Source organism: Strongylocentrotus purpuratus, unplaced genomic scaffold (genome assembly GCF_000002235.5).
Source record: "Strongylocentrotus purpuratus isolate Spur 01 unplaced genomic scaffold, Spur_5.0 spur5_scaffold_4, whole genome shotgun sequence".
NCBI lineage: Eukaryota > Metazoa > Echinodermata > Echinoidea > Camarodonta > Strongylocentrotidae > Strongylocentrotus > Strongylocentrotus purpuratus.
The window spans coordinates 31891535-31904304 of NW_022145610.1; the positions used below are offsets into that span (position 1 = coordinate 31891535).

Below are 12770 nucleotides of genomic sequence, written 5' to 3' on the forward strand. Positions count from 1 at the left end.
GCTCATTGTTATCTCTTTCTCTCTACCTCTATTTCTCTCTCTCCATCTCTCTCTCCTCCCTCCCTCAGTGTTGCATAACAACATCCCTAGAATAATTCATCTTATAATGTACAGACTTGAACTATATTATCAGGGAATAATTTTCCTGGTATCGCATCGCAATTTGCTATGCATTTTTGCATGACTGCTATACAAAATATCTTTTGTGTAGCAGTTTTCTTCCATAGAAATGTACAGAATTTCATTTGAAATATTTATCCATCGGCTGAAATTGCTAATCAAAAAATTTTAGGAAAATTATTCCCTGATTATGCCTTCAAATTGTTACGATTGGTGTATATTTTTACTGCTATTTTATTGTGAATCGATATGCAACCCTGCTTTTAGGCTGCTACATGTATGTATCATTTTTAATAAACCATGTTCAATTGAACTACTATCTCTTCAACCTTAATTAATAACTTCACTTTGAAAGGCATTTTTCAGTATTTTAAAAAGTTGAATGGGGTAAAATTAATACTCTTAACTTTAAGATACATAGCTTTGGGCAGACCACAACCCTCAGAATTTTTTACTCCTGAGTAAATTGTCATTGTTTTCTGCAGGTTTTTAAAAGATTTATCTATCACTTTTGGATTTTTGTTTTTTGTTGCAGCTGATTCACTCAATTACAAACAGATAACACTGATGTATTTTGGCCTTTAAAACTTTCAAAACCAATTATAGATACCGGGTATAGTATTCAACCAATTAGAAGCACAAATAAAAATAACTACTGTATGTACCAATCTATGAACTTAACAAGACTGTGTTAGCTTTATTCAAATGTCATTCAAAATAGTTTGTGTAACAATCTTTCTGAAATCTGAGGAATAGTTTGTAAGCAAGCTATCTAAACCAACGCCCCCTTTTCTATCATAGGACCTAGACGGAGGCTTTGCAGCCCTGCTTCAATCATCGATGGCTTCCTTCCCTCTAGAGTTCTCTTTGCCAATGAAATTCCTCAAGGCGCTGTCTACAGAGGGCAGCAAACAGGTATTTCAGCAAAACTAAATGTTATAATTGTAGTTTTCCGTTTGTGCATCTGTCTATGTCTACGTCTCTGTCCTGTCCATGTGTGTAATATTGGATGTTTTAATTACATGGGAGCAAACTTCAGACTGGTACAAATACATGTTCGGTAAGTACCATAAGAAGATGCTGCTATCGACTCAAGCATTCATGCTTATGATAGTTGACCTCTGCATTTATCTGTATTCTTTGACTTACCTCCATATTTTCAAGTTTTCAATTATAGATATATATGCATTTTTATGTGTGTGTATGTCAGTTGTCACTCTTGATGTAAATCAATTATATTATATACTATTATTGTTATTTGAATGTTTGTATTTGATTTATCAATAAATGCAGAAACATCTGCTTAAAAGAAAAAGTATGAAGGTTTTAGAGTCATCAAGGCAATGAAGTTAAAGTTCACAGAGGTCAGTTTGCATCACAACTTTTGACACAATTTGTCCTGTTCAATATGAAACTTTTGAACACGACTGAAATCAAAAAAGCATACAGAAGTTGTAAGGATGCATCATTGTTTTTTCAGAAATTTTGGAACCACCAACTACATGAGGTACAATATCAGATATATAGTGAAAACAAATTCCTGTCAAAGTCACTCAGGTTTTTGTTGTTGTTGTTGCCTTCAATGTCCTCTATTATGTTAACCTTTATACATTGTATCCTATTTTTCTTTGCATTTACCCATCTTAGATCTACCAGTTATTAGCTCACCTGCCAGCTTTCACGGAACCCCTCGATAATAACCGTAGCTCTGATATCGAGACGTCTGCAGGAGATGACGTTTGGAAGCTGGTCAATGATAAGGTTGTGTGCAAAGCAGGTATGAAATCAGATTAATAGTTTAAGAGTTATAGCAGTTAAAGCCTGTCTGTACTAGTTTGACCAGCGGGGATTAAACCTCGCTGCAAGGTCACTGACAGGTGGTTAACTCATCAAATCAGCTCTCAATTAACATAAGAAAAAGAGGATCATGGGGGACCAACATGCTCCAATTAGGCATTATTTGCAATATACAGTGTAGAGGGCGCAAGTAGCTATACGTAGTGCAGTGGGGATTTAAAGGGGATCTAAACACAGAAGAAAACTAATAATCTAGATCCCAAGCATATTGATTCATGCCAGGAATACTATGTTGCAGTCTGGGTAGAACCATAAACAATAAAACTATTATTATTATTGAAAAATCTTTTAATTTTACTTATGAAATTATGAGAGATGTAGTTTGTATTGACTTACAATATTTTATTTTACAATCCATATTGGGTCCATACATTTTTGTTACGTGAACGTATTTTTATTTTGGTTTCAGTCAGTGTTATTGTATTTCTCTGGTTCTGACAACTGTTAATCTCTGTTCATTGTAGGCAAGAATTCTCCTGGATTTGTGATCCCAGCAGGAACTCTTGGACAGCTAGAGCAGAGACCAGATGGTAAGATACTTATATAAAACTTCTGATAATAGTATGGCCAGTTTAAAGGGGAAGTTTTTGAGCATGATTAATTATCACCAGCCCACTTGACTATGATCTAATGCATGAGTATGCATTGCTTCAGTTTTGTTGTTTCAGCAAGTTCTTAGTTTTGACAAGAGTCAGTGTTCTTAAAAAGGATGATGGTTTTGGATTATAATCGATTGCACAATTTAGAGTTATCCTGTAACCCTCTGCAACCCAATCTGTATTTGGTATCTTTAGGTTAATGTGAAACCCTACTATTAAATTTAAAGTAAATTTTAGAGTAGAAATGGTGCATAATTTGACAGGTTTGATTTCGATCCACATGGCCATTGTCATTAACATAACGAGCATTACTGACCCGTTTTCTCTCCTTCAGTGGTCTTTCTACAGTTCCTTCTACCCCTCCTGTCGTTTTTGACCTCTTTATTGTAATTGTTATTGTCTTTCTTCACGTCCTTACTGATCACATGGGATGTAAACTCTCTCTCTCTCTCTCTCTCTTTCTCTCTCTCTCTCTCTCTCTCTCTCTCCTTTCTTTCTCTCTCTCTCTCTCTCTATTTTCCTGTTTGTCTCTCTCTTTCTGTCATTGTCTTCCTTCTCTTACTCCCAGTATTTTCCTCCCATTCTCTTCTCTATCTCTCGCTCTCCTTTTCTCTTTCTCTTTCTCTCTCTTATTTTTCTGTGTGTCTCTCTCTTTCTGTCTTTGTGTTCTTTCTCTCACTCCCAGTATCTTCCTCCCATTCATTAAATCTCTCCGCGTTGTCTTTCCACAGGTCCCCCTCTCATCACATGGGATGTGGACTACAGTGGTCTTCAGCTATTCCAGTGTGTCTTAGACTGGCTGATCAGTGCCGCGCCCACGACATCACCATCAGACACCTTGGTACAGCAGGCTAAGGATGTCATTGACCTGGTTGAACAGATGCTGCAGTCTGATTGGTCAGTCTCAGAGTACCTCCAGCCAATCACAGACTGTATACTGCCCCTCATCTCAAGGTATTTGATGCATCCCTGATTTCTTGATGGATAAATTTATACGTCCTCAGAACTTTATTGAGCAACCTTTATAATAAAAAAAAAAATTCTGAGAAAATATTAATTTTATTTTTCAACAATAAATCATATTGTCACAATCATTTCATGAAAAGAGTTGGGAACAAATTATTCCAACTTTATGGGCACAGTGTAATAGCATCTTATACATTGAGCAATGTCGGCAACTTAATCAGTTGTCTATTTTTTTATTCATTCTTTCATTAGCTTGGTCCAAATCCAGAGACCACCTCTGCATCTGATAGGTTCATGTGTCAAGTGTCTCAACACCATGGCCAAGTATGACCCTGAGCAGGTGAGTCAAGCTAGTACACAGGTTCTGTTAATCCATGCAGAGGATAATTGATGAATGTTGAAAGACTAATATTGTGTTACCAGTATGGGAAATAATAATGATGATGATGATGATGATGATGATGATGATGATGATGATGATGAAGATGAAGATGATGCTGGTGGTGATGATGATGATGATGATGATGATGTTGGATTCCTTTCAGGTTCTCAATGATAAATTACAGATGATTTTTGTAAAGATAATTTTCTACTATTTTCTTCTGTGTTATGTAGCTTTGGCAAGCACTCCAGAGTACTGGTTTCTTACCCTACACCGGTACACTTTACACACAAGTGGGACAAGCTGCAAGGTAGATAATAGCAAGAATTATATTTCTAATCATGGAACCGAATATACTACCGGTACTTACACATATAGTATAAGCATAATGAGAGTGTATATTTATATGTGTGTTCTACATTTTTAGTTAACTCTTCTTTTTTCTTCATATTTGCAATCCATAAACATGCTTGAAATCTATTGTATGTATCCACTGTGTATCAATATGATAATCATGATTTCTTCCCTTCACCAATTCATTGAACGTATTGATTTGATTAATGATACCTAGGATAGATATTTTATCAAGGCTTCTCATAATGTTAAATAGTAATGTTAAGATACTTTAAGATATATGATAAACCTAAATCTATTTACTGTACTAAATGCTTTTTATAATTATTGAAATTATTTGGATGAATATCTCATCGTAAACCTTCTAAATAGTAAATAGTTCCATTAACATTACTCCCAAATAGTACTCCTAAATAGTACTCTCATATAGTACTTTTTCAGAGCAATTGTAAAATAGTTGAAATATTTATGGTCACATGACAAGCTCTCAACCAATCAATAGATGCAGGATATAATAAACCATATTAGTATGTAATAAGTTTTTCAAATGATTTCCTTTTAAACTATCTAAATATTCACATGAACATTTTGTCATGGTTTGGTCTCCCAAAATGTTTATACGGTAGTACTTTTAGCACTTTGGCAGTTTTCTTGTAACTTGTTTTGCGCCCTATAAAGTAAGCAGTTATTATGATTATTGTTAATGGTTACTGTGATGTTTTAGGACACTGTTCACTATCTTTGTTGTTTCAGCGGTGATGGGGTGTTTCCTGGGAGCTATGGCAAGGTTGCTTTGGAATGGGAGAAACAGTTTGGTACCTACCCTGTCACACTGGAGTTCATCAAACTTGTTCACACCCTCATAGAGGTACGCCAGGAATATAGTTATCACTAATGAAAATGACAGATTTATCATTATACGAGAGCTTGGGATCTGGGAGTGAATGGCAAGACAGAAGATTTCATGACATAGTGAGAAAAGAAAGCAGATAGATTGGTCTAAATGAGGAGGATGCTTGAGACAAGCAGAAGTGGAGGGAGAGAGTGATGTTTTTAATAAATGATATTGATGATGATGATGATGAGTGTACCAAGTGGCAGTTAAATTCCACTATAAACTTAAACATATGGTATGTGTATTATATATCATAAGACTTCCTATCATGAATGTCTCACAATATTCTGTTATTCTTATCTGTTTTGTTATCATAATTTAAAAAAAACATTCGCTATCTTGCAAATATATAAAACAAAAGAATGAAACTGTTCCTTAACGTGACCATGCAATGTAATTGTATACTCTGATATTGGTTTGTTTCAAAAGAATAACTTAAATTAACAAAAACAATACATTTGAATTCTCTAGGGTCTAGCATCGAAGAATGTCAGCATGGCAACCTCACAAGATCTTCTTGCCTGCATCATCTTCTTGCAACGAGACATCTTCACAACATTCCAGAGGTGGCGCTACACAGACTTCAAGGACAAAGAGAAAATAGGTGAGGGTGCAAACCATAACAATATCTGATAACATGTATTTAGGAAAAATTGTGGAATGGTTTCTTAACTTGGTCTTGAATTTTGTTTGCATGTTTGAAAAGGATGTTATCACATACTCCCTGATTGCTCTACATGTATTGTAAACAAATTAATTAATGTTTATCTGACATAACTTGCTCTGCTGTCTACTTCTTACATTATACAAATTCCTAACTTATATTTTGGATTCAGCACTACCTAACATTTACCCTGACCCTGACCCTAAACCTAACCCTGACCCTAACCTCAAATCTTTTTCCAACCCTTTCCCTAACCCCATGTCTGTGAAGAGTTAAAGCCCAAAGCAGTTGTTTCCATAGCATATGTCAGAGCACTGTGGCAAACAATATAATGTGTTTATTGTTGTACTTCATATCAGTTTTAATATGAATATATATGAGTAATGTAATTTATTATTGTGTGTAACTTGTGAGGGGCCCTTTTTTTACAAGCCCAAGTTAGTTCTTAGGGGTCCTGGCGTATTATGTTGTCTGTATTAATGATTTGTACTTGGATGTTTTTATGATGCCAAATATGGTAAACTTTAAATGGGATATTTTTTTTACCACAGGTCTGAGTGTAATGGAAGTGTTCCATGTGGTTCTTCATGTTGTTCCCACATCACCTGTGTCCAAGAAACCTGTGCTTGGAGATGAGCAGCCAGAGGGGTATGAATTTTCATTCATTTGTTGTATTTTTTTAAAAATTGCTACAATGACAAATGTTAGTCATCTTTGTTATTTAGAACAATTTTGTATGAAATGATGAAACTGTCAGACTCTTGATATCAAAAGCTCAAATTTCTGAGGTTTATATGGCTTAAAATAATCTTATTTTGTTGTGACGACTTGAGAGCTAACAAAGGAATTTCAGCCAAAACGATGGAATGTCTGATGTTACATTTTGACACCAAATCATAATGTCCCTTGACAAGACATTAATATACATTTGCCACTCTCCACCCAGGTGTTATATGGGTAACGGTAAAAAGGAATTCCTTGAATGCTATGAACACCGCAATCTGTAGCCTAGCAGAGCCATGGTAATATTTGAGCAACTTGAACATTTGCTTGGTGGATATGTGCATTATAAAAATAAATTAATATTATCGGTCAAGAGAAAACATGTTCAACTGGATTTAATGCTACATTAAACTTAAGCATATATCCACAACTTAAAATAACAAAAGAGTACTTTCAGAGTAATTATGTTGACAGAAATTATTTTAATTGTACCTACATTTTGACATTATACCTCACCCCTTTTATCTGTAGAGTGTCTGTTCGAGATGCATGCATCTATGGCCTCCTACATACAGCGGCTGGTCAATCTCTGCTCACCATTGCTGCTACAGGGGTGGACACCATCGAGCAGAAACAGCTAGAATGTGGAAGGTAAGGAACTTTAAAGCACCTCTGTACTAGTTTGGCCAGGGGGCCTGGACCTCCTTGCAAGGTCACTGACAGGTGGTTATCTCATCAAATCAGCTCTCAATTAACTTAAGAAACAGGGGATCATGGGGGACCAACAGGCACCAATTATGCATTAATTGCTCTATAGAGGGCGCAAGTAGCTATAAGTAGCGCAGTGGGGCTTTAACACCTTCTGTGCCATCACGTCTTAAACAAATATTTTCAGGAATAAACATTCCCAAATAAAATGAAGTCATATTTTGAATTGCTATCATCTTTATTCATATTGGGCATAATACATCCACAATTGAATGAAATTTGCAATGCTTGTACCTGTTTCTTTGTCAGGGTTAAAAATTAAAAAAAACTAGATTTTCTTAGGACAAACAAATTGAAAACATTCACAATATTAAGCAGAAGTGGGCCTTGGCTGGCCATGGTTCAGTATTTCTCACAAGCATCTAGGAGATCTGAAAGAAAACATCCCATAAAAATCCTTTCTGTAAAGATGAAGGGGCCTTGACGTACAAGTTGTTTTTCACCAGGCAGGTTGGGGAGAAGAATCTGTGAGTTTGAATAGTCTATTCCATATAGGCACTTGCTTTTGAATTTACAGTCCCCTGAATCCAAGGACCGGAGTAATATTATATATCTGTAAAGCGCTTTGAGAGAGTCTGGGGTCCTGAAAAGCGCTATATAAGAACGAACTATTATTATTATCTTTATTCTAAAACTGAATGCATTTTCTTCCACTTTCAGTTTCTTGGATGTTACCCCTGAGAGCCAGCTGGTGAAGCTCTCCCTCTCCATCCTCAACCGTCTCCTCCTCCTCAAGCCCCAGCAGGAGACCGGCTCCAGGTCCGGCTCTCCGACCCACTCTGCCCCTGAGCAGTGCCCCCTGGAGGTTGCTCTGACCTCCCACTCCACCGGCTTGCCCCACCAGCCTCATTTAGTCGCTGTGATAGCGGGGTATATCTATCATCGGCAGGATCCGCGGCTTCCGACGCTCGCTGTGCTCCTCCTCAGGAGATTGGCGCAGGTTAGTTAACCTTGTGACTACTGAATTTTTCTTTTCCCATCGGCTTAATACAGGGCCACTCGGTTCCTGTAGGCAATGGGTTACATTTTCCTTCTTTTCTATTTACAGTGGAGTTGCTGTGAGATGGGGACTTATGCCCCACTAAAGGCAAAAAAGTTAAAAAGAGAGAAACAAAAGGAGAGAGAGAGAGGAAATGCATCATGCAAAGAAGCCGATACCATGCCCTTCTTCACCCTCGCCTCACTTGATGTTCTAGCATTTCATTTACTTAGAAAGCTAGGTAATGAATACTCATAAAAGTAGTACAAATACATCTACAGCAGAATTACTAATAATAAAATGTTGAAATGCAACAACTCAGATCTAGAAGTCCAGTATACATGCATCTTAAACTCATCATGTAACTGACTTCATTAATTAGAATAACGTGCAGTATGTAAATGGAAGAAGCTTGAATATTATAAAATTGGTAGGAAGAAAGATAATCACTTACACTCTCTATAACTCAAATGTATAGATGCATCCCGTGTTTTCTTCCTTGATGATAAACGTTTCATTGGATCAAACATTTAAAGGGAGTGTATCATAGCAAATACCGGTAGTGTTAACGCCATCTCTATTTTCTTTTGGACAACTGCACGTAAACGAATAGACTTGATTAACTGGGTCAGCGCGCGCTAGCGTTTGCGAAACAGACCGAAGTTCTCCTCACGCTTCGGTTTCGCGTATGTTGCACGCTTATAAATGCTGCGATTGCGTCGTCCGTAGTCGTATTATACCCGATTGGCCCCGAGTAGGCCCACAGGAAAGACACATAGTCTCGTCATGACACACTCTCTTTAATGTACATTGATCTTTCTCTGTATTTTTCCTTGTAGGTTGCTCCCATGTCATTGTTTGGTTGCCTTGGAAACCAAGCTCCAGCATTCCGAGATGCTTTTCTCTTCAGGCTTCAGACTCATTCAGAGGTTAGTAATTCCACTCTCAAGACTTTTGGTAGAGTAATGGGCTCATAATTTATAGGACCTGAGTTTGAAATGAAGTTGATGCTCTATTAACACATCGTAAGGGCTTTAGTCTGCAATAACCAAGACCCTCAGAAGAAGTGTACTACATTGACTTAAATTAGATGTTCATAAAATACCAGCAATAATTTCATCATCATCACTTCATCATTTTCATAGGGTGTATAGACGTTAGCCATTGATATTTTGTTCTTGTGAAGAAACCAGATACTACAGTCAAACCTGTCTACAGCAACCGCCCAAGGGAAACACAAAAAGTGGTCTTTGTAGACAGGTTCCTTTAGTACATGTTCAATGAGAAACCATTTTCAAGGGAAACAAAAAATATGCTTGTTGTAGACAGCTGGTCTTTGTAGACAGGTGGTCACTAAAGCAGGTTTGACTGTATATTAAATAATATTGCATTAATTGGGGTGATTCTCATTCTTGAGTATTCATTTTATATATTCACATTTGATTTATTTTGATTCTCTTTACAGGATATTCGGCTCAGGGTTGGTATTCTAGAGCTCCTGGCAGTGTCAGCAGAGACCCAACCAGGGTTCAGTGAACTATTCCTCAATCTCCAACCCAAGAAAGATGACCCTAAGGGAAAGAAGAAGAAGGAGAAAGGAGCTGAGAAGAAGAGTCCAAAGAATGAACAGGTGGGTACATCTCAAACTAATCTTAATTCATTCCAAGAGGGGGGGGGGGGGCATGGGGTTCATTTCCTTCCCCTCCTCCAAATGACTTGGCAGGAAAAAAGAACAAGAAAAGAGAGGGGAAAAAAGAGTGGAAAGAGAGAGAGGGAAAATGATAAGGTGAAATGAACTTGCTACAGTGTGCCTGACTCCTGCTTACCCCTCTCTGTCCAATCAATGGCTGTGCTAATTTGCATTTCATTCGCTCAGAATAATGGGGTTTCCCCCTCCCTGTGGTCATAGCGTATTGAGAGGGATAGTTGTGACACATGCACACGTATGTTCTCAAAGATCAATACATAGAGCTCTAAACAGGTCCCTCTCACGTCCAATCTCTATTAAAGAGGGAACTATTTGGAGCTCCACGAATTTGCCCTTTGATCACGTACGTGTAATACGCCATGTCCATCATACATGTGCCCTCTCAATGTCAGGATCCATGCTATGCCACTACAATCCTTTCTAAAGAAACAGTTTAGACTGGAATAGTTCTGTCCATATGCAGCTTCTTTTGATACAGGAATATGGTTTGTGATCAGACTAAATATGTCAGAGTAAATGAGTAAGTGCCCTTTTGGTCCAAAACAGACAATATATCAAAGAAATTCGCATAATTCTCATTGTGTCTTTAAAGCATTAAGAATCAGTCTTATGTTTTCTTTTTATTTCCTTATCTCAGCAGGAGCTTGAAATTGGGAAGATCAGTTGCATCCATGCTGTGCTTGACATCTTAGAAGAGTCCAAACAGGTAGGAGCATACCTTGACTTCTGAGACCTGGGCCCCGTCTTGTAAAGAGTTATGATTGATCGAAATCAATCACAAATTTGTAGTCTCCTATCACTTATGTACAAAGTTGCAATTGACATCAACTCTTAAAGACGGTGTCCAGATGAACTTCAAAATGATGATATAAGATATTCATTTAGGATGTACTTTGAACGATATTGCTACCAATTTCGAAAGGAATTGTAGTTAAGCTCAAAATTGAGAAGTATGCGTTGCATGACATGCTAAAACCTTTGAGTGCTTCACCATGTGGACCTCTTTCTTGCAGCGCACAACCTTTTCTCCTGACTCCCTTCTTTGCTAATTATTTGACATTAATGAGACTTATGTTTACTCCTTATACATGTTCCTTGACATAACCTTTTATATGACCTTTAATATAACCTTGACATGACTTTTGAAATGACCTCAACATGACTTTAGCATGACCTTCGCATGACATTTACATGACCCTTACATTACATGACATTTACATGACCCTAACATTACATGACCTGTATGAGACCTATGATTGCTTGACCTTCTGGACTGGAGAGTATTAAGATCATTCCTTCTCCTTATTCTCCTGCAGGGCACCACCCACTCCCCCCCTGATCTTCACTGTGCTGCCCTAGGGTTCCTCCAAGCTCTCTGGCAGGACAGAAGAGAGACGGCTCTCAGTATCCTCAGGAAAAGGTAGGAAAGATTCACACAGGAACCTACTGACCCAAATTAGATCTACATCTACATTAAATTCAAATCAGTTTTTATTCAATTCCAATAAAATATACAAAACAGAATACAAACATGACAGAATAACATTATAAATCCATCAAGAGCACAAAATAAGGCAAAATGATAAAAGAATAAAGTGATACGTGAGATAACAACACAAGATAGATCATTATTGGAATTGGGTGGCCATAAAAACCATGAGAATTTGTCGTGCCGACCACCCTTAATAAAGGTAAAATTATTTGCATTGAACATTCAATATAATATAGAAAATGTAAAAGATGTACTTGCACATGATAGCAATAGTGATTTAGCTGTGGGTAGCTCATAAAGAGTTTGAAAGGAACAACGACAACAACAATAAAACCCTGGATTGAAAACTTGCCTCAATTTATCTCTCTTATTCTATAAACAGTTATTTATAATCTTGAGTGCACTTACATTTTAGAATAGTTTGTGCTGAATTTTGAATTATTTTTTGTTTTTTATTTGGAGAGAAAGAACCAAATCAAGTTAGGCAGAGAGAGAGAGAGAGAGAGAGAGAGAGAGAGAGAGCGAGAGAGCGAGCGAGCGAGATGATTCAAATATTTAGGCATTTAGCTCATTTATACAGTATTGCATCATGATATGACCTCATCAACCTGTACATAATTGTCACTTCATGTTATCTTTCCAGGTCTAAGTTTTGGAGTGATGTAGCAGCGCCTCTCTTTAAGAACCCTCCTGCACCAGAGCCAGAGTCACAGGTAATAATCGTACTATCACCATTATCCTCACCCCCATCATAATCATCATCATTATCATAAACATAATCATCATCATTGCTGTTGTCGTCATCATCATCATCATCATCATCATCATCATCTTCATTATCATCATCATCTTCATCATCATCATCATCATCATCATCATCATCATCATCATCAATACAAATGCCATTGTACATTTTTACCATATTACAAGTTGGAAGTTTTAATTTTTTTCAATTTTGACCCAAATTTTTGTGGTCCGGTCTCTGACATCTACCAATATCAATTTTGATAGTATAATAATTGCCAGATACTTGTCCCAAGTTTCCTATAGTCTGCATGCCTTCTAGTTGTCTACTCCAAAACTATTCACTTTCTTAAGCTGGTGGTTTTTGTGTTTTTCATATTTAGTGCTAATAATGTTATCTTAGTCTACCTTGTCCAACTCTTCCTGATATGAATTAATAACCAATCAATTTTGAGGCTTTTGAATAAGAAAACTGTTGATTGTTTTGCTCAGGGGTCTGTGCAGTTGATAAAACCTTTG

At 37.1% G+C, this 12770-nt stretch overlaps 1 protein-coding gene across 3 annotated transcripts in view; it reads left to right on the top strand.

The window, feature by feature from the left end:
* LOC581874 (nucleoporin NUP188 homolog) overlaps nucleotides 1-12770 on the top strand; it is a 43371-nt gene that overhangs the window by 13380 nt on the left and 17221 nt on the right. For 2 of the 3 annotated variants that reach the window (XR_004066311.1, XM_030997119.1), the window contains exons 17-32: nucleotides 922-1035; nucleotides 1768-1897; nucleotides 2442-2507; nucleotides 3308-3530; nucleotides 3795-3882; nucleotides 4158-4234; nucleotides 5032-5146; nucleotides 5645-5777; nucleotides 6389-6485; nucleotides 7092-7211; nucleotides 7989-8268; nucleotides 9147-9236; nucleotides 9773-9937; nucleotides 10653-10721; nucleotides 11332-11435; nucleotides 12151-12220. Coding sequence is in view for 2 of the 3 variants with exons in the window: in XM_030997119.1 (XP_030852979.1) it covers nucleotides 922-1035; nucleotides 1768-1897; nucleotides 2442-2507; nucleotides 3308-3530; nucleotides 3795-3882; nucleotides 4158-4234; nucleotides 5032-5146; nucleotides 5645-5777; nucleotides 6389-6485; nucleotides 7092-7211; nucleotides 7989-8268; nucleotides 9147-9236; nucleotides 9773-9937; nucleotides 10653-10721; nucleotides 11332-11435; nucleotides 12151-12220 (1941 nt within the window). In the remaining variant the exon portion in view is untranslated. The remainder of the gene's footprint in view (nucleotides 1-921; nucleotides 1036-1767; nucleotides 1898-2441; nucleotides 2508-3307; nucleotides 3531-3794; nucleotides 3883-4157; nucleotides 4235-5031; nucleotides 5147-5644; nucleotides 5778-6388; nucleotides 6486-7091; nucleotides 7212-7988; nucleotides 8269-9146; nucleotides 9237-9772; nucleotides 9938-10652; nucleotides 10722-11331; nucleotides 11436-12150; nucleotides 12221-12770) is intronic. The other variant, XM_030997120.1, reaches the window with a different exon arrangement.